General features: G+C 41.8%; 1 protein-coding gene across 3 annotated transcripts in view; it reads left to right on the forward strand.

Moving 5' to 3' along the window:
* nhsl2 (NHS-like 2) overlaps positions 1-17281 on the forward strand; it is a 124899-nt gene that overhangs the window by 76291 nt on the left and 31327 nt on the right. For all 3 annotated transcript variants that reach the window (XM_061031679.1, XM_061031680.1, XM_061031681.1), the window contains exon 2: positions 9778-10035. In XM_061031679.1, the coding sequence (XP_060887662.1) occupies positions 9778-10035 (258 nt within the window). The remainder of the gene's footprint in view (positions 1-9777; positions 10036-17281) is intronic.

Below are 17281 nucleotides of genomic sequence, written 5' to 3' on the forward strand. Positions count from 1 at the left end.
TTCAGTGTTTGTAACTCGTAACAACAGAGGTCAGTATGGATAATGTCCCTGTGCTTGAGGACGGCGGGTCCATTTCGTTAACGACACCCATAAGTACGGCTAACATTCGTTTTGGGTCTCTGTGGCGTCAGTAAATCTTCTTTACTGCACGGCTTTTAGTAACTGAGAGAAAACACAACACACATAACGCACACACACACAGTTTGTTTTAGCGAGGCTTCTCATGGGGGCAGTGACAGTGTTATTTAATAGATAACATAAACAAGTCTGCTGAGCACACAGCTAATGCTAACGGATGCTCATAAGTCTGCCGTTCATAAACACAGACATACAGCCCAAGTTCCCGCCTTTTTTACCGCATTACATTTCCCAATGAGTGTTTGAGAGATAAACAGATATTAATTCAAACAAACATGTTTAACCATTTAGGCACTCTGCTAATGCTAACAATGCTCAAAAATCTGCCATTCAGTAATAAAGACAGAAGTAGCTCTTAGCTTAGCAACAGTACATTTCTTACAAGGGTGGCAAAGATACACACTTTTGTTTACTCTTCATCTGTGTGCGAGTGAGTGTCTGCCAAACGCTGTGCTAATGCTAACGGAGGTACGTAAAGGTATGCGTTCCACAAATAGGAACACACAGCAGTAGCTCCTGGCCTAAAAACAACAACATTATTATTCTTCAGACATGTGTGGAAGAGCTACAGACGTATTTTTTTATCATTTATACAAACATTTTGAGCTAGCACATACGTTGTTAAATGATCAAATATTAGCGATGGGTAGCGTGTGTTTCCTGCTTATTTTGTAAATTTGATGCCAAGGGAGAAAATGTGTACAATACAAGCTTGTCTAAATCTGAGGGGATTGCATTAGTGTTGATCTTAGAGATAAATAATTCACTAATGCATGTTTGTGTTGAAACACCAGTATAGGGAAGATGTACTTTGAAAGTTTTTGTGTGTTTTATGCATCTTTTGTGTTGTTCAGTGTGTGCATTTGAGCACAGTACAGACTGTCAAACTTTTTCACGCTTCAATGTGTTGGAGATAGAGATGTTTTCTGTGAGTGTGTGTGTGTGTGTGTGTGTGTGTGTGTGTGTGTGTGTGTGTGTGTGAGTGCCAAGCCTCTCCCTGTTGTGCGAGTGGGCGCAGCAGAAATATCACCCCTGTGTTTTCCCTGTGTCAGCTGGAAGTAACTTTGGATGTTTATATCCTCTCTCACCTCTAGGATTCCTTTGGTGTCTTTTTGTCAGTGTTAGAAAAAAAAAAGGTCAGCGGGTGCACGCCGCCATCGCCAGAACTCATTTGGTCTCTGATGCCATTTATGATCGTATTAATCACAACCTATCGTAATATTTTATTCAACAGAGGCTTTTTGTCAATGACTTATACGACTGTTGGCGAGGACTAGTGGCAGATGCCCAAAAACAACCTCCCTGAGCTGGCCAATTGGAGGAAAGTGGGCATGTGGGGGAGGGGGGCCTTAAAGAGACAGCAGCTGAAATGAACCGTTTCAGGCAGAGGCTGAAACGAGATTTTACTAACAATTCTACAATTCTCTTAGCAGACGCTTTTCTCCAAAGCGACGTACATCAGAGAGTAAGAACAACACAAGCAAGGATCTAGAAAAAAAGGGAACAATGTCAGTAAGAGCAAACGATCAGCTTTGAGTCTGATTGGACACACAGGTGCTGACAGGAAGTGACCAGAGGCAAAGCACAACATTGAGGGCAGTTCTTGAGAGCTCTAATCAGTATAGAAACCATCTTATAAGTCGTCGTTATCAAACAAAAACCATCGTCATCATTAATAATATGGAGACCATCATCATTAAGTTAGTAGGTATTCATGAAAGAGCTGGGTCTTTAGCTTTTTCTTAAAGGTGCAGAGGGATACTGCAGATTGAATGGAGCAGTATCAGATAAATAAGGAGGTTTTTGAGTTACCAATCTTGCAACACTACTCAATAAGTGACACAGACTGACATATTAAATGGTGAATAAAAGATCTCCTTTAAATAAACAACATAAAATCTAAACTGCCGACCTTTTTAGAAGTTACTTGTTTAGCTCACATTTCACACGGTTCGCATGTTAGCTTTGATTGAGGCCTTGATCTACAATGTGACTTTTATGTTCACACTTTCTCTGAACGCTGTCACTACAGTGTATTTCTCTCCAGAACCTTTCCTCAAAGGACTGTGCAGATTGAGTTTTTTTCTCTCTCTAAATCTGCCCAGCGATGCCCAGAGGCTTGTGTCTCTCCTCCATCCAGTCCCTCCATCTTCCTTCCTTTTTGTGTCACCGTGGTTGCGTGAGGGAGGGAGGAAGGAAGGAAGGAGAGTGACAACCCCTCTGAGGAAGAGTGTATGTGCTCTGTAAATGTGTGTCAGCTGCTACTTAACTTTTAATCAAGAATTAATTGTTAACCTCCAAGGAAGCTGAGTGTCCCAGAGGAACATCCTCTGTCTCGTGTATCCGTCAGTGCCATCAGCTCCAAGGTTTGATGGCATGTCATGACTGTTAAAACACAACCACAGCCTGCCATATATAAACCCAGCAATAAAAACCCATGACACCTTCATTTGGGGACTCAAACAGATTATTTTGGTTACCCAAAGAAGATCCCCATGTATTCGGTTTTAGCAATTCATCCATTTTTAGGTAGCTAGCAGAGCAAATTCTCAAAGTGTTTTCTGACTGATTCATTTATGTATTTGTGACTAATATTGGAAAAAAAATTCCCTGCCAGCCTGTTACATGAATGATTATTTTCTACAGTACGGCTGGTGGTTTTAAACAGTTTCTCGCCGAGTCATTCGCTATTTAAGCTAACTGTTTTGGCGTCTTTAAAAGCTGTTCAGAATGACTCAGGTGAAGACAGGAAGTCATTTAACTTTAATCTTTAGAGAATAATAAAAGCAATATACAAAAGAACGTCTCAACATACAAAAGTGATACGTTTCTTGACTGAGCGGCTTCAACTCTTTCTGTTCTGCGAATTGTGAGCCGCTAGCTGAGTAAGCTAAAGTTAGCTTCTGTCACACGCTCAAACTCGTACGAGGCAATTTAGCTTACTATTTTAGAGCGTACAAATACAGATGTTGACAGATGTTTCTTATGTATTTTACTAAATATTTTCCAAAAATTAGCAAAAGTTAGTTTGAAAAAGGAACTTGATTGTTACAGCTAACTTCGCCCAACCGTGCAACAGTGGCAAACAAGTAAGCCACAGGCAGAATAACCAGGTGTCTTTATTAGCCCTACATTGTCTCAAGACAGCAAAGAGCAAAATCAGACCTTCTTGAATGTCTTTACAACATGTTATGAACAGTTTTTCTTCTGCCTTATTGTTCAGTGATGGAAAGTTTAAACCAATGTCCTATTTTCTAGCAGCAGAACCCCTCAGAAGGAGCATTTTCCTCTCTGACTGGCACATCGTGACCACTGTGCTTTGATATTTTCCGCTTATGAAGTGTCAGGTTGTCTTCTGTCTTGGTCTTGTGTCCAGTGACAGGCTGTCTTCTTCTCATGTCTTAGCTGTCATGGTTTATAAAGAGGTACAGACATTGAACTATAGGACACAGAGTCCACAGTCCAATTGATGTTTGGTCCTTTTTTTAAAGCCAGCTTTGTGGCTCTTTCTGTTTGGTTCCTAATGACTCTGTATTATCCGCATAGCACTGCAGCGGTGGCGGTGGTGTGTTTTGGACTTAATCCCGAATCCTGCGAGGCCTCCCGTCCGTGAAAAACCTTGTTACATAGACGACGACTCCTTGCTGTGTTGAGGTGCAGAGAGAACAGTGAGAAATTCTTCGCGTGCAGTCACAGTCGGAGTAATGTCCCAGAGGTGTGACGGTAACAAAGGTATTAACACTCTCTCTCTTCTCTCTAGATTTAAAGAAGTAATTTGTGCCACATTTTCATAAACTCCCGAGGCTTGTGTGCTCGAATTACTGAACTCCCACATATGCACAGATGCACATTCTCGCCTACTCAAGATCATATATTTAACTTGCAAAATCCCTCATCTTTACTAACTAGCATTAGCTTTGGCTTTTCCTATTCAAGGTGCTGCACACAGCTGGTTATAAAGCTGGTTATAAACAACACCTTTTTAGTTTACTTACATGTGTTTGGGACTAATTCACGGTAAAAAAAAACACCTTTCAAGGTCATTTCAGCTGTTGCTTTTGGACATTTTATTCAACCAGTTGTGCTTAGTAAGTGCTTTTGACCTTTTGTACATGCATCTTTTAATTATTCATCCAAGAACACACGCACTAGCACCACAGGAAAAAAGTTTTCTACCTCCAAAACGTTCACTCTTTTCTTGCCGTTTAGCCTTTATGAAACATTTTCTGTGCCGTAGGCTGACTGACATTATCAGCTGTGGAAAACCAGAGGTGTTTTACTTTAACTCAAGCTGGAACATCTTATTTTTCAGCTCTGTGTTTAGGTACTTTCTCTGCTCAGAGCGATCTGGAGTGTATCTTTTTTTTTTAATATCAAACAAAGAGAAGGAGCCAGCGTTTTGAAAAGATGTTCCCAGTGAGCACACAAGTGGCTTTATAATTTCCCCCCATCTGATGTGGGTTGTTAAGGTCAGGAAACTTGTCCAACCTTTGAAAACCTCAGAGACAAGACTTTGTTGAAGTTTTTGCCTCCTCCAGCTATGGTCTTATATAATGTCTCTGACAAAAAAACAATCGTATGTAGACCTCATCAACCCAATCAGCAACCCCAAGTGCAGAAAAGTAACTTTTATGTCATCTTAAATATATCTATTTGTCCATTTGTTTTATTGAAAACGTTTCTGGTTTTATTGAAAACATTTCTGGTTGAAAACGGTGGATGTGGCACATCTCAAAGCTCTTTCATAACCGCCGTTTAATAAACAAAAGAGAAAAAAGCATCACTTTTCAGCTAACACAACCGTAGTGTTACAAACTGTGGAGATGCCAAGGAACTAACTTGTCTCTTGACTTAAGGGACAATCTTAATATAATTATCTATTTTACTTAAGATCATTGGCTACATTTAAATTACCATGATGTTAAATCTGTTCACATTATGTGTTACCATCAAGCTAACAAACAAAGAAAATTAGTCACTGGCAATAATTAAAATTTTGGGCAGTGAGTTTTGAATTTTAATTCTTCTTAAAATCAGCATCCCTACTAATGCCATTAACTTCAGTTCCTTCAATGGCCACTTGAGGCTGGCTCCAAAAGTGAGCCAATCCCCATAGACACCCATGGTAAAACAGCCTGGTTAAAACAGTAAAAAAAAAGTTTCAAAATACAGATACAATCTTTAACAAATAACGCAGATGTTGGTTAACTATACGCCTCAAAGGACCAACATTTATGTTACATTTCTCATTATTTGTGCCGGTTTTATTTTGTCTGCAATTTAGCTAGTTTTCAAAAGCCTGTTAGACGTTACTTGCAAATAGGACCAAAGGAAATAGTTCAAAACAAAAGAGTGTGGTTGATGGAAAAGTTTGCTTCCCTTCTTTAAACCCAACAGACTGAAAAATGGGGAGAAAAACAACACGTTTAATCTGCAGGATGAGCCTCCACTTCAAACTCAAGTTCCCTAATTGGATATTTAGCTTGCAGCTAAACTGTCAACACAATGCATACATCCGGTAAACACAGATTAGCTTCAGAAAGAAACAATGCAAAAGAAAGCGCAGTCAGAATGAACACATTTTAGTCTCCAAATGATAAAGAAAGTAAAACAGCATAGGCTCCATGGTGAGAATACATGTCTACTCGACAGTGTTTTGTAAATCATGCATGATTGCCCTTTGTTCTCCTCTGTGCGGCTGATGCTAACTGACGTGCTCTTCTGTATCATAAACAGTGAGGCCTCGCTCTCTCTGGTGGGAGCCGATTGTGTGAAAGCGGCTTAGGAAGATGAAGCCAGTAGCTGGGAGGGTGAAATTGTGATTCCATACAGTACGGTGGCTTCAGTGCGAGGAGACGGCTGCTTCAGAGCAAACAAGACGTGATAGTGCCGGTGGATTCGCTGCAGAATAAATGTCTGTACGAGTCTCTGTAGGGAACTCTGTGTTCTTTGACTTTTAACTTTTTCACTGCTTCAAATCGAGAAGTAGTTTCTGCATGTTCCCCTCGGAGATACTTCCCATACTCATGTTGGGAGTCTATATTTATATTTAGAGTTTGGGGTGTTTAGCAGAGGATCACCGCCAAAGCAGTTTAGTTGGTGCGTCAGTGTATTGCTCACACAAACTGGAATTGACATTTCTGCAACAAGAATATCTCTCTCTCTCTCAGCCGGAGGGAAGATGACTCTGCGTTTATTATTTGTTGTTTGCAAAGTTCTCTGGAGGATAATTTAATTTTAAAAACTGTAGAAGGATGGCTTAAATTGAAACCTGAGAAAAGAAAAGTGTACCTACTTACTTTTGGTGTCTTTAGGCTTTTGAAGTTATAAATGTAATTCTATAAGTGAGACGTGACCAAGGAGGATTGTTTTCAAGTTTTAATGATATCCTGAGGTCAATGTACCCAGCTTAGGTAGGAGTATTTTAAGGACTGTTTTACTTGCACAGTCTTATATTGATGTTCCTTAGAGAAGGGGGCGGAAAGTGGTAACTGAGAACATCCAAATGTAGAGACAGAGGAAGTATTCAGACCCTTAACCTACAAGTACTAAGAAAGTTATAGAAACTTTTCAGAGTTAGTACCACCACAGAAAATATTTGGATCTCCAAATACCACCATTATGGCCAACATTGAAATACAGTAGTGTAGGGCTCTACCATCAGTGGTACCCATACCAAAGTTTGATAATTAATGCCTTACTCTATTTCAAATCAAATCACTGCTTTAAAAATCTGACAGAGCTGAGTGTATGCTAGTATGAACATGCAAACAAACAAGCAAACTAAAGTATTCAAAGTTTATGCAAAATAATCAAAGTACTCGGTAAAAGAAAATATCCCAAAATGACCATGAAACCATGGCATGACTTATGCTATACCGGCTTAGTAGATTCCTTTATGTTATTGTGGGTTTATTGTTCTTGGTTTTATTTCATTATATCCAAAGTTGTTGTGTTATCATTTTAAGAAAGATGTTAAACAAATGTATGATAAGTGGGATTCAAAACCAGGACATTAATATTAGCTTTCATGCTATGACCCATTAGCAGACTGACACAGCAGGTCGTCCTAATAGGGGAGTCAATGTAGTGTATCCTCCACAATGCATCATTAAATGACAATAGCTCCGCTGCACTTTCCATAACATTGTGTGATAATTGAGTCGTATAAATAAAGTTCCTTTCAGGTCGTCCCACAGATTATGTTCACTTTTGGGCCATCATCAAGGACACAGTTTATCTAGTTCCATTATTCTTTGCCAATGCAGGAGGCAGTGTGCAGTTTATGATATGCTGTTAGTGTTTAATGTTTCGGGCTGTAACGGGGATAGCTGTGTAACTTTTACATATAATTTGATGCCATGAGGTCATATCCTGTCCCTGACCCAGAACCGACTTTGACCTCATGCCTTAACGACAGAATTGGTTAATTTAAAGTGACTCCCCACACAATACACAATACACCAAAAAGAATGAAGTCAGGTAACCTTTGTCTTTATAGTCAGGTAACAGTCTTCTTCATGGCAATTATCCAGGTCGCAGTTCTGTTAGGCACCAACGTACCCGGACTGTTAACATTTGGCCGAAGCACCCTTATACAGCACATCTTCATAATCCAACAAAGGAATAAAGTTTGACGACTCAATAAATTCCCTTGCTCTCAGGGAAAAGCAGAATTTATTCCTAAAATAAAATCCTAACTTCACCTTAAGTTTGGAGGCCAATTTTGTGAAATGTGCTTTGAAAGACAGCTCACAATCGATAAGAAAACCCAAGTACTTGTAGCTTCTGACATGCTCGATTTAATTTGCTTGGGAAGTTAAAAATCAATGGGACATTCAGTGGTTACTCACTTGAATGAGAAAACACCACAAGCTTTGTTTTCTCGCTGTTTTGGAACAATTTCAGTTCCTGCAGACGAGCCTGGACAACATTGAATGATTGCGAACAACAATAGATGATGGTGTCATCTGCATAAAAATGATACATGGCATTTGGACAAATATTCACACAGGGTTATTGATATATGTAAACGGAAAATAAAAAGGGTCCTAAAATCGAACCTTGGGGAACGCCCTTTGTGATCTCTTAAAAGAAAGAGGTGAATCCTTCCATTTGCACATGTTTTAATCTGGCTGACAGATAGTTGACAAACCAGAATGCTTCTTGATTTGATATGCCAAATATGATTCAGGATTGTGAACAATAATGATTGTACAATATATCGTATTGCTGAGTAATATTGACTCATTGTTTTCAGACGGGACACAGAACACTAATTTACTCTGTTTAAGTCTTCTGGTCCTCGGTGAAGCTGTTGCACGGACAACTTAATCAAGTATCAAACATTTACCATGAATGACCCTTCTGTAGCTGCCATGTACAGATGTTGCAGGAATGATTGTTGAGAAAGAAACCCTGGCTTGTTTGACTTTAGACTTTAGACTTTATTGTCCCCGAGGGGAAATTCTTTTTCACAGCACCGTTACTGTCCAACAGACAAGTCCCACCAAAGAACATTCATACACAGAAAAACAAGGAGTTGCTGTAACTGCTTCTAGCACCTGCAAAGAGAAATATAAATATGCTAATGCTAATGGACACGTAATTACAACTCTAAGCCATTTTTTTAATGCTTTAAATCCATGCAGCTGGGTCAACCCAATATGCTCATCAACTTTGTGGGACGTAAACAGTGACTGTGCAGAATTGCGCATTTTTTTCCACACCAAATTTGGTGACAGTATTCCGCTTGACATTTGTGTATCCGTGTGACCATCAGAGCTAATAAACGACACTGATTTCAGTATCTGCGATCGAAGCGACGGCTGTCACATTTGGGATTTCCTGCGTGAGCAAGTCGTGTGTTATCAGCTGCTTGATGTGTCAAATGATTTCATCACCGCTGACTCAAAGCAACGCCTCATTCATGTCGACGCTGAATGGCCATTTACGATCGCTCGGGCTGATTTGTTTTGATTGTCTGTTTGTGTTTGAGATTTGATTGTGAGAGGGGCAGACGTCTCCTTCTTTTTTTTGCCCCTTCCCTACTTTTCTTGTTCCTCCTTCTCTCCCTAATACTACAATCACAATTTGTCTTTTTTCTCTGCCCTAATCCCTCCTTCCCTCCCTCCCTATCTTCCTCCCTCTCCTAATTAAGCGCTCCCTCTCTCTGTGTCCCTTCCAAATCTCTTCTCTCCCTCGTTTTCTGCCTAATCCCCGTTTCTTTTTTTCCACCCTCTATTCCCTCCCTCCTTCCATCCTTCCCTCCTCCGTCCTTGTTCTCCCTGACAACACACTCCGTTATGTAATCTGTGTCTCTCGGTATTAGTTATGCAAATTCATACATTTTTATTGATGTGATATTCCCCTCTCTCTTTCTGCTGTCCTCATCCCCTATTTCCTCTTCCTTTTATTCCAATGTTCTTCCTCTTTCTTTTTCCATTTACTCCCCTTTTGTCCCTCCTTTTATTCCTTCTTTCATCTCCTCCCTTCTCTTTCTTCTTTCCTCTCCTCCTTTTCCTCTCCGCCGCGCTCTCAATAATCTTATTTCACTCTCTCTCTCCTCCCTCCTCTCTCTCTCTCTCTCTCCCTCCATCCATCACTTCCTCTCACATCTCCTCCCTCTCTTTTTTTCAGCCACCAGTGGTCTAGAGGCGGAGAGCGGCAGGCGCGGCGGCAGCAGCAGCAGCAGCAGCCACGGCGACGGCAACCACAGCAGCAGCATCAGTGGCGGCGGTGGAGGAGGAGGAGGAGGAGGCGGCTACGGCAGCGGCGCGGCCCACTTCAGGTCTCCATGGCAACAGAGCGTGAACGTGTTCGGCTCGTGGAGCAGGCCGGAGTGTGTCGAGGAGCTGCACCAGCAGGCGCAGCTCAACCTCCAGAGCCTGCTGCAAGGTAAGGGCGGAGAGGATGGAGAGGTAGTGGATGGATGGAGAGAACGTGTGTGTGTGTGTGTGTGTGGGCGACAGTGTGTGGTGTGTGTGTGTGTGTGTGTGTGTGTGTGTGTGTGTGTGTGTGTGTTTTGAGTGGGTGGGAGAGGCGTGGACGCAGAAGCGGAGGCGGCAGGAAAAGTGTTTACATGCGTGTGGCAAGAGGACTGCGCTGATATGGGTGTGTGTCAGCCGCCTGAGAAGTGTGTGTTTATTAGTATGCAGATATGCTGTGTGACAGAGTGTGTGTTTAATTTCCCCTCGCTATTCGCTGTTTATATTTTACTGAGGGTGTGTGTGTGTGTGTGTGTGTGTGTGTGTGTGCGTGCGTGTAAGCTCAAAGGAACACCGCTGATAGTGGGTGTTTGATTCACCTTGCAGCGTTGTTATTTCAGGTAGTATTTGTCATTTTGTGTGCGTATTTTGCAGGATGAGCATTGTTGATACACAGTGTGTGTGTGTGTGTGTGTGTGTGTGTGTGTGTGTGTGTGCGTGTGTGTGTGTGTGTGTGGGTTTAGATTCCTGCAACGTGCATGTGTAGAAAAGGGGTGTTCAAAGACGTGTTTACATTTCATTCAGAGGTTGTAACTCTGCCTTGTTTTTCTTGTCTAATGTGGAACCCTGTCATCCTGAGCGTCTCTTGTGTGTGTGTGTGTGTGTGTGTGTGTTTGTGTGTGTGTGTGTAAATTAACACTCAAGGGATCTGGGGTTTCCTATGTTTTCAGGTGATACTGTTTCTCTGCTTCTTCTCTCTCTCTGTGACTCATGCTGTCTCGCCCTTTGCCGGACTCCTCTTATGAAACGATCACAATTTTTTTTAAGCTGAATGAAAGAGGAGGGGGATGGGGGCATCCGGGGGGGGGGGGGGGGGGGGGGGGGGGGGGCTGTTGAATGTTTGAATGGCAACTTTGAACAAACACCTGAGGGTATGAATGAAGGGTTGATCGACATGAGGCACTACATGTCATGGTTCTACATTACTCACATTGTATTGATCTTGGAGGTTGTTGAAGTTGTTGCAAATAAACAACATTCAAACAGAGGTAGTTGATTTGTTAGGGTCTATTTCCAGCTGTGGATCAATACGCAATCAGCGCTGTGGTTAGTAATAACATTGCGAGCGGCGCGAGCGAATGTTAACAGTATGAGTACATGCTGGATTTAATTAGAAAATAGTAAAGGGCTGCTTTGATTAAATCAACTAATCAATTAGTTCAACTTTGGTAAATGGTGAGTGGACTTGAGCTTGTGCAGCGCTTTTCTAGTCTTCTGACTCCTCAAGGCGTTTTTAACACCGCAGGTCACGCCTCCACATTCACACACTGGCGGTAGAGGCTGCTGTGTAAAGTAGCTAATCCCATTCATACACCGCTGACAAAGCAGTGGGAGCAACTTTTAGGTTAAGTGTCTTGCCCGAGGACATATCGGACATGTAGCTGCAGGAGGTGGGGATCGAACCCTCAACCGTCTCTACCAACTGAGCCACAGCCGCCCCGTAATATTATGTGATACACTGTAAACTATTTTGATGATCTATTCGTTGTTTTTAGTCATTTTAAAGAAAGAAAAAATCTGATTTTAAATGTAAACATTTCCTCGTTTCTTTTCGACTAGGAAACGTAAAGCGGACTCTGTTACTTCGTCTGCTACTTCCAAGCCAGTCTTTTTACCCTCCAGCCCCCTCTCTTGTCTGACATTGATGGCGTCCCTCTGTGAGGTGCATGTGTGAACGACGGTCCTCCTGACAACCTCTAGAAATGTTCAGCAGTCCAATGTGAAAACGACTCTGCAGCACTCTGTAAGCTGTTAGAGCGACTGTTTACTTGATGGGCGATATTTCAGAAAAGGGACGGATGGGAAAAAAGAAAATCTAAACTTCGAAACAAAGCGAATGAACAGTGTGCGGATTGTTCTCTTGTCTTCCTCCTGACATGATGCTCTGCAGACATACAGCAAAACTATCCAGATGTCTGAACTCTAAAAAAGATGACTTATCGTAAACCAATCAGTGACAGCAGACTGATACGTGATCAGACTCTCACTTTCTGCACTGTCCTTGCTGAGAACGGCGATGAAAAAAGTAGACGTCTGTATTCTACTTTATGGCTCTCCGCGGCATTATGCACGGGAAGCCTTCACAAGCGGTCTGTCTGCTTCAGTATTTAAAGAAATCATGAATCATCCACAGGCTTATTTTATGGATGTAGTGCAGATATTTCTGTGCTTTTTTTTTTTTTTTTTGTATCATCTCTGGACATAAAAGAGAGTTTCTGTCTGAGGGAGTGTTTTGAAAGAGAAACTGAAATGCTATATCAGGAAACACAAGGAAGCAGTGGTGATGAATTTATCTTTATCTGCTTTTGGTCTTTTCTTGGGATTTGTTAAAAATATGAGATATAAGGGGGGCGCTGGTAGCCTAGTGGTTAGTGCATGCACCCCATGTGCGGAGGCCAGTGGCGATTCTAGAGTCTGCCGGGGCCCCGGGCAGGAAATAATTGGGAGCCCTACAACCGGCGTTCATCACCATCATGCCCTCCAATGTCCCGACGCTTACTCCTCTTCCTCTTTCTTTCAGTTTCTGTTTTCTCTCCTCCAGTATAGACAGATAATTAATCTGCATTTTTCTTTGTTGACTTTCACTGGCAAACTTTGGTTTTCACAGCAACAATGCTCGCAATGCTTTGCAGGGCAACGAGAGTGAGTGCTGTCAGACGGGGCCCCCATTAGGGAGGTCTCCTACTGTCATTGCAAAATTTGCACATTTTGGGCCACTGCTTTGGTTTAAAGTTTGTCGGCCATCAGGGGCCCACTTTCTGGTGTGGGGCCCTACGCAGTTACCTGTTGACAAGCAGCGCCTCTGGCGGAGGCTATAGTCCTCTAAGCGGGCGGCCCAGGTTCGAATCCGACCTGTGGCTCCTTTCCCGCAAGTCATTCCCCACTCTCTCTCTCCCCGATTTCTGACTCTATCCAGTATAAAAATCCCCAAAATAAACCCTTAGTGCATAACCAGACGTTTCCTTCATTCATAATCCCTCTGTCAACACCACTTGTTGATCAAAAATGACGACAAAGTAAAGTTGGTGTTGGATGTAGAGATGTGTTATCTTTAACGTTATAAATGTATTGGTAGTTTTCTTTCCGCACTCTGTCTTACCTCTTTGTGTAAATGGTGTTAGACTTTAGCTTTTACAGTATACAGTCAGTAACCTCCTACATCTTTCTCCTCTTCCACACTGCCACGTCTTTATTTTTTTTATGTGTGTGTGTGTGTGTGTGTGTGTGTGTGAGAGAGATTTTTTTGTGTGAGTATTAAGCCAGTTATTGTCTCAGACATGCTGGCATCTTGTGTTTGTTAAAAATAAGACAAATGAATGCGGCCGTGGGCGGACAAAAAAGCGACGAGTGTGTGTTTTGTGCGTCCATTCATCTTTCCTGTCATCTCTGTTCGTTTTTTGCCACTTTGTGTGTGTGTGTGTGTGGTTGTGTGTGTGTTTTCACTTCAAAAACCAGTGTCCATTCCCGCTGTGTGTATGTGTGTGTGTTATATAACAGCACCCAGCTGTACCGTCTCTCTCTCTGTGTCCATCCTCTCCAGCATCGGTCTCCTCTGGCCTCAGCGCGGTTAAATATTCATACCCTCCTCTCCTCACACTCTGTCCTCCATATTTATGAAGCCGGCTGTCGTGCTCGCTGTTAGACGGATCTGCTGCGTTTTCTGCTGAGATTCAACCCCCCCACCCAACCCACCCTACCCGCCCCGGCCCGCAGTGAGATCCGTGTGATTTGTTGCACTTTTGCTGCTAAGTGGGCAACACTGAAATCCAGCCACAGTTCCCACCATGGACTGATTAGCATACAAAGTTTTTTCGATGATGGACTGTGTTTGTCAGCTTCCCTGATTCCTGATTAGGCTCCTAATGAGTGACATTTTCTGTAATGAGCAGGTTTGCTGTAATCTGTAAGTCTTCAATTATAATTGGTCTCCCTGTAGTTTTGACCCTTTCAATCAACAAGTCCTTCAACACTAAATTACCAAATATGTTGTTTCTCTTTGCTCCAAAAAACTCCAACTCCAAAAAATGTTGGCAGGAAGAAAATTGGTGTTTTCAGGGCAAAGAAATGTTTTAATAGTTTAAAGACAATCAAAGACCTCGTCTCTTTTTTCCTGCTCTTGAATACCTGGGAAAATAATGGTTATTCAGGGGTTGGCATCAAATTGGGCTCCAGTAGCTTTCAAGATCACCATGACCTCACCATGGTAACCACTGGCCCAGGAACATTATATTTGATTCCCTAGCAAAACTACCTCATTGTTTCTGTACTCAACTTGTCTGAATATGTCGACATTGAGCGGTAGACTCATCAAGGGAATACATTTTAAGCTGCAGTGGCAACAGTGAAGCTGTCGGCGATGGCTGCCTTTCAACAAAAGCCCAATTCAGGGTATATTCACGTCCCTGTGACGTTTCGCCTTCAATCTGAATGTCGCAGAGTTGTAATGTGGGGACGAAGTGATCCCCCCCCATCTGTACTGTCAGGCAAGATGGTTAAATTTAACTCGACAGAGTGTTGGCTTAAGGGTTTTGGTGCCTTGCCCAAGGGCACCTCTGCAGTGCTGGAGAAGTGACCTGGAACCTCTCCAGCTGCCAGACCAACTACCCTATTTTTTGGTCTGCACCGGGACTTGAACCGTTGACCATCCGGTTCCCAACCCAAGTCCCTATAGACTGAGATACTGCCACGTCTTCCACCGCTCATTACATTGAATAGTTTTTCCAAAATTGATTTCAGTTATCACATTTTTTTTTATTAATGTTCTAGAAAAAGCTCAGAACATCCTCAATTTTTAAAACATAGGCATCTCAACCTTTTTTTCGTCAAACGTCTTCAGTTTTCAAATACTAAAAGAGTAAGGTTCTTCCCATTGGTAGCTCAGTTTGGTTCTCCATTGTTGGCAGATACATGGATGAGAAAAGGCAGATTTACAATAGGAAGATTTGCACCTCACTTACTTCCTAATGCTCCTGGCTGGCTCCAGCCTGCATATTAATGAAGGTTCCTCCTGCTCTGCAGACACATTTACTGTGTTATCTGGCAGGATTTGCTGCAGCTTCATTTGCATGTTGTATATTTTTATTTTTCACTCCATCAATCAACAGAAACATATTATATTATTCCTTCACATTAACTTGTGAACTTTATATTGGAAGCTCAGCTACCGTCATCCGTTAAAGTCAGACTGTTTGCACATACAGTACTTTACCGTAATTTAACACCAATGCTCAAAACACCATCCGTTACCACCTCCTCAAAACTCGACTTATTTCACTCACTTTCAATACACATATAGCAATAAAAATAAGTGCATCTGTAAAAAGTCGACTTTATAATTCTGCTGTTTTAGTACTTTCTGTTAATTGTGATTTTTTTCTCTTCTAATGTAATTGAATGGATTAAACTTCCCATTTATTGGGCCTTTTGTCAAACTTTATTGGAGTTTACATAACTTATGTCATAGTGAATGGCTGGGAAACTGGCAGCTTGCTTTGGATTGCTTCCCAATCAAGAGACTTTTATGTTGGTTGGTTTTGGGAAATTAAAAATGGATCTAATTGTTGACCCTGATTTAACACAGTCATCATAATACTTAGCTTTGTTTTGATGGTTTATAGCACTCAAACATTGTTTTTGGTGATCAAACTGGCATGTTTAAATAACTAATAATTAAGGTGGGGCGGGAAACTGTAATAGCTGATGAGGGTTTTCTGGCACATCTTCACCAACTTCCAAGGTGCATGGTATTCAAGACCACACTAACCAAGACCAAGACACACCCGAGACCGGAGTGCTCAGAGACCGAGACAAAACCAAGACATTTAGGGATCAACTGAGTCAAGACCAAGACCATAAACATCAATGAAAAGTTTTGAATGAAAGTCTTAAAGTGGTGAAAAGTTCCAATAATACTTGTATTTTAGAGAACAACTTTATTAGACCAACGTGTTTCGGCTTGTGGCCTTCATTGGGATCATCAAGAAGCATACATTGCAAACATCATTTAAGTAGGGTGGGTCGGACAGATGGGTAGGATGGGAAAATGTTAACATATTTCCTGATAAATGTTAAATGTCTAGCTACTTGATTAGCAACACATGCTTGCCAACCGAGTTAATCTTTTCTACGGTTTCCCTGCGTTTTGGATTTTAAATTCCCATTTTGTTGGAAATTTGACCAGTGGGGGGGCTTAACGCACTTCAGCGCTATTGGCTAAGACGCCAGTCAAAATATGCAGCAAGTCCTTTATAGCGTTTCGCTTTTACAGGAAAGCGAATCGAATAACACTCTGCGGGTTTTATTGTGATTTTAAGACCTGAATCACCAAAACGTATTGATTCCTGCTCATTTTAATTTAAAAGGAATTTTAAGACCCAGACGGGCTGCCGCTGGAGGAATAGTGAACACGTCAATTTAAATGCTTTTCACAATTATTTTAATGCAAATGCAAATTTGTAAAACAGCATTTAATTCAGGCAGGCATTTAGCATTTCTGGCCCAAGTTGGCTCATGAACACAGAGCTCAAACGGGTCCTTGTTGTCGTACTGAATCCAGCCCGCAGCAGTGCCTTTGACAGTGAAGGGAGCCCTTTTAGGAGGATTTATACATTGTTTGAACTGTTATAACTGACTGACCTTCATAATATGCTCGTCTGTTTGGGCTTGAACCACAAAATATCGTCTTTTCGCTCTCCTGGAAGTAAAGACAGTTTGGCTGAACTGTCACTCTCTGTTTCTTTTCCCATTTTATTCTTCTCTGTCAAGTTTTTATTTGGAGCGACATCCCGGAGAATCAGACAAGACAAACTCGTCTGTCTTCTTTCTTTCCTTTGGGGGGTCTTTTTAGAGAAGTGTTTCAAATACGGGCTGAAGTGAGATACTCTTAAATGCTATGATCTCAGGACATTTGCATTTAAGCTAACCTGCCACAATCTCAGATGAAGCTCAAATGATCAAACACTGAGCTGAGGTGACAGCAGCCTGCAGGTAAGAGGAGCACAGTCATAACGGAAATGTCGCCTCCTATAATCTGTTTAGAGGTTCTAAAAACTTGACGCTCGTGATGGGAAGGAGAGACATGACAAGTTTGGTCAGGGTGTCCTTGAAGAAAGCTTTAGACGTTGTGCAGTGACATTTCCTCCCTCTGATTGTTTGGC

Source organism: Labrus mixtus, chromosome 23, assembly GCF_963584025.1.
Source record: "Labrus mixtus chromosome 23, fLabMix1.1, whole genome shotgun sequence".
NCBI lineage: Eukaryota > Metazoa > Chordata > Actinopteri > Labriformes > Labridae > Labrus > Labrus mixtus.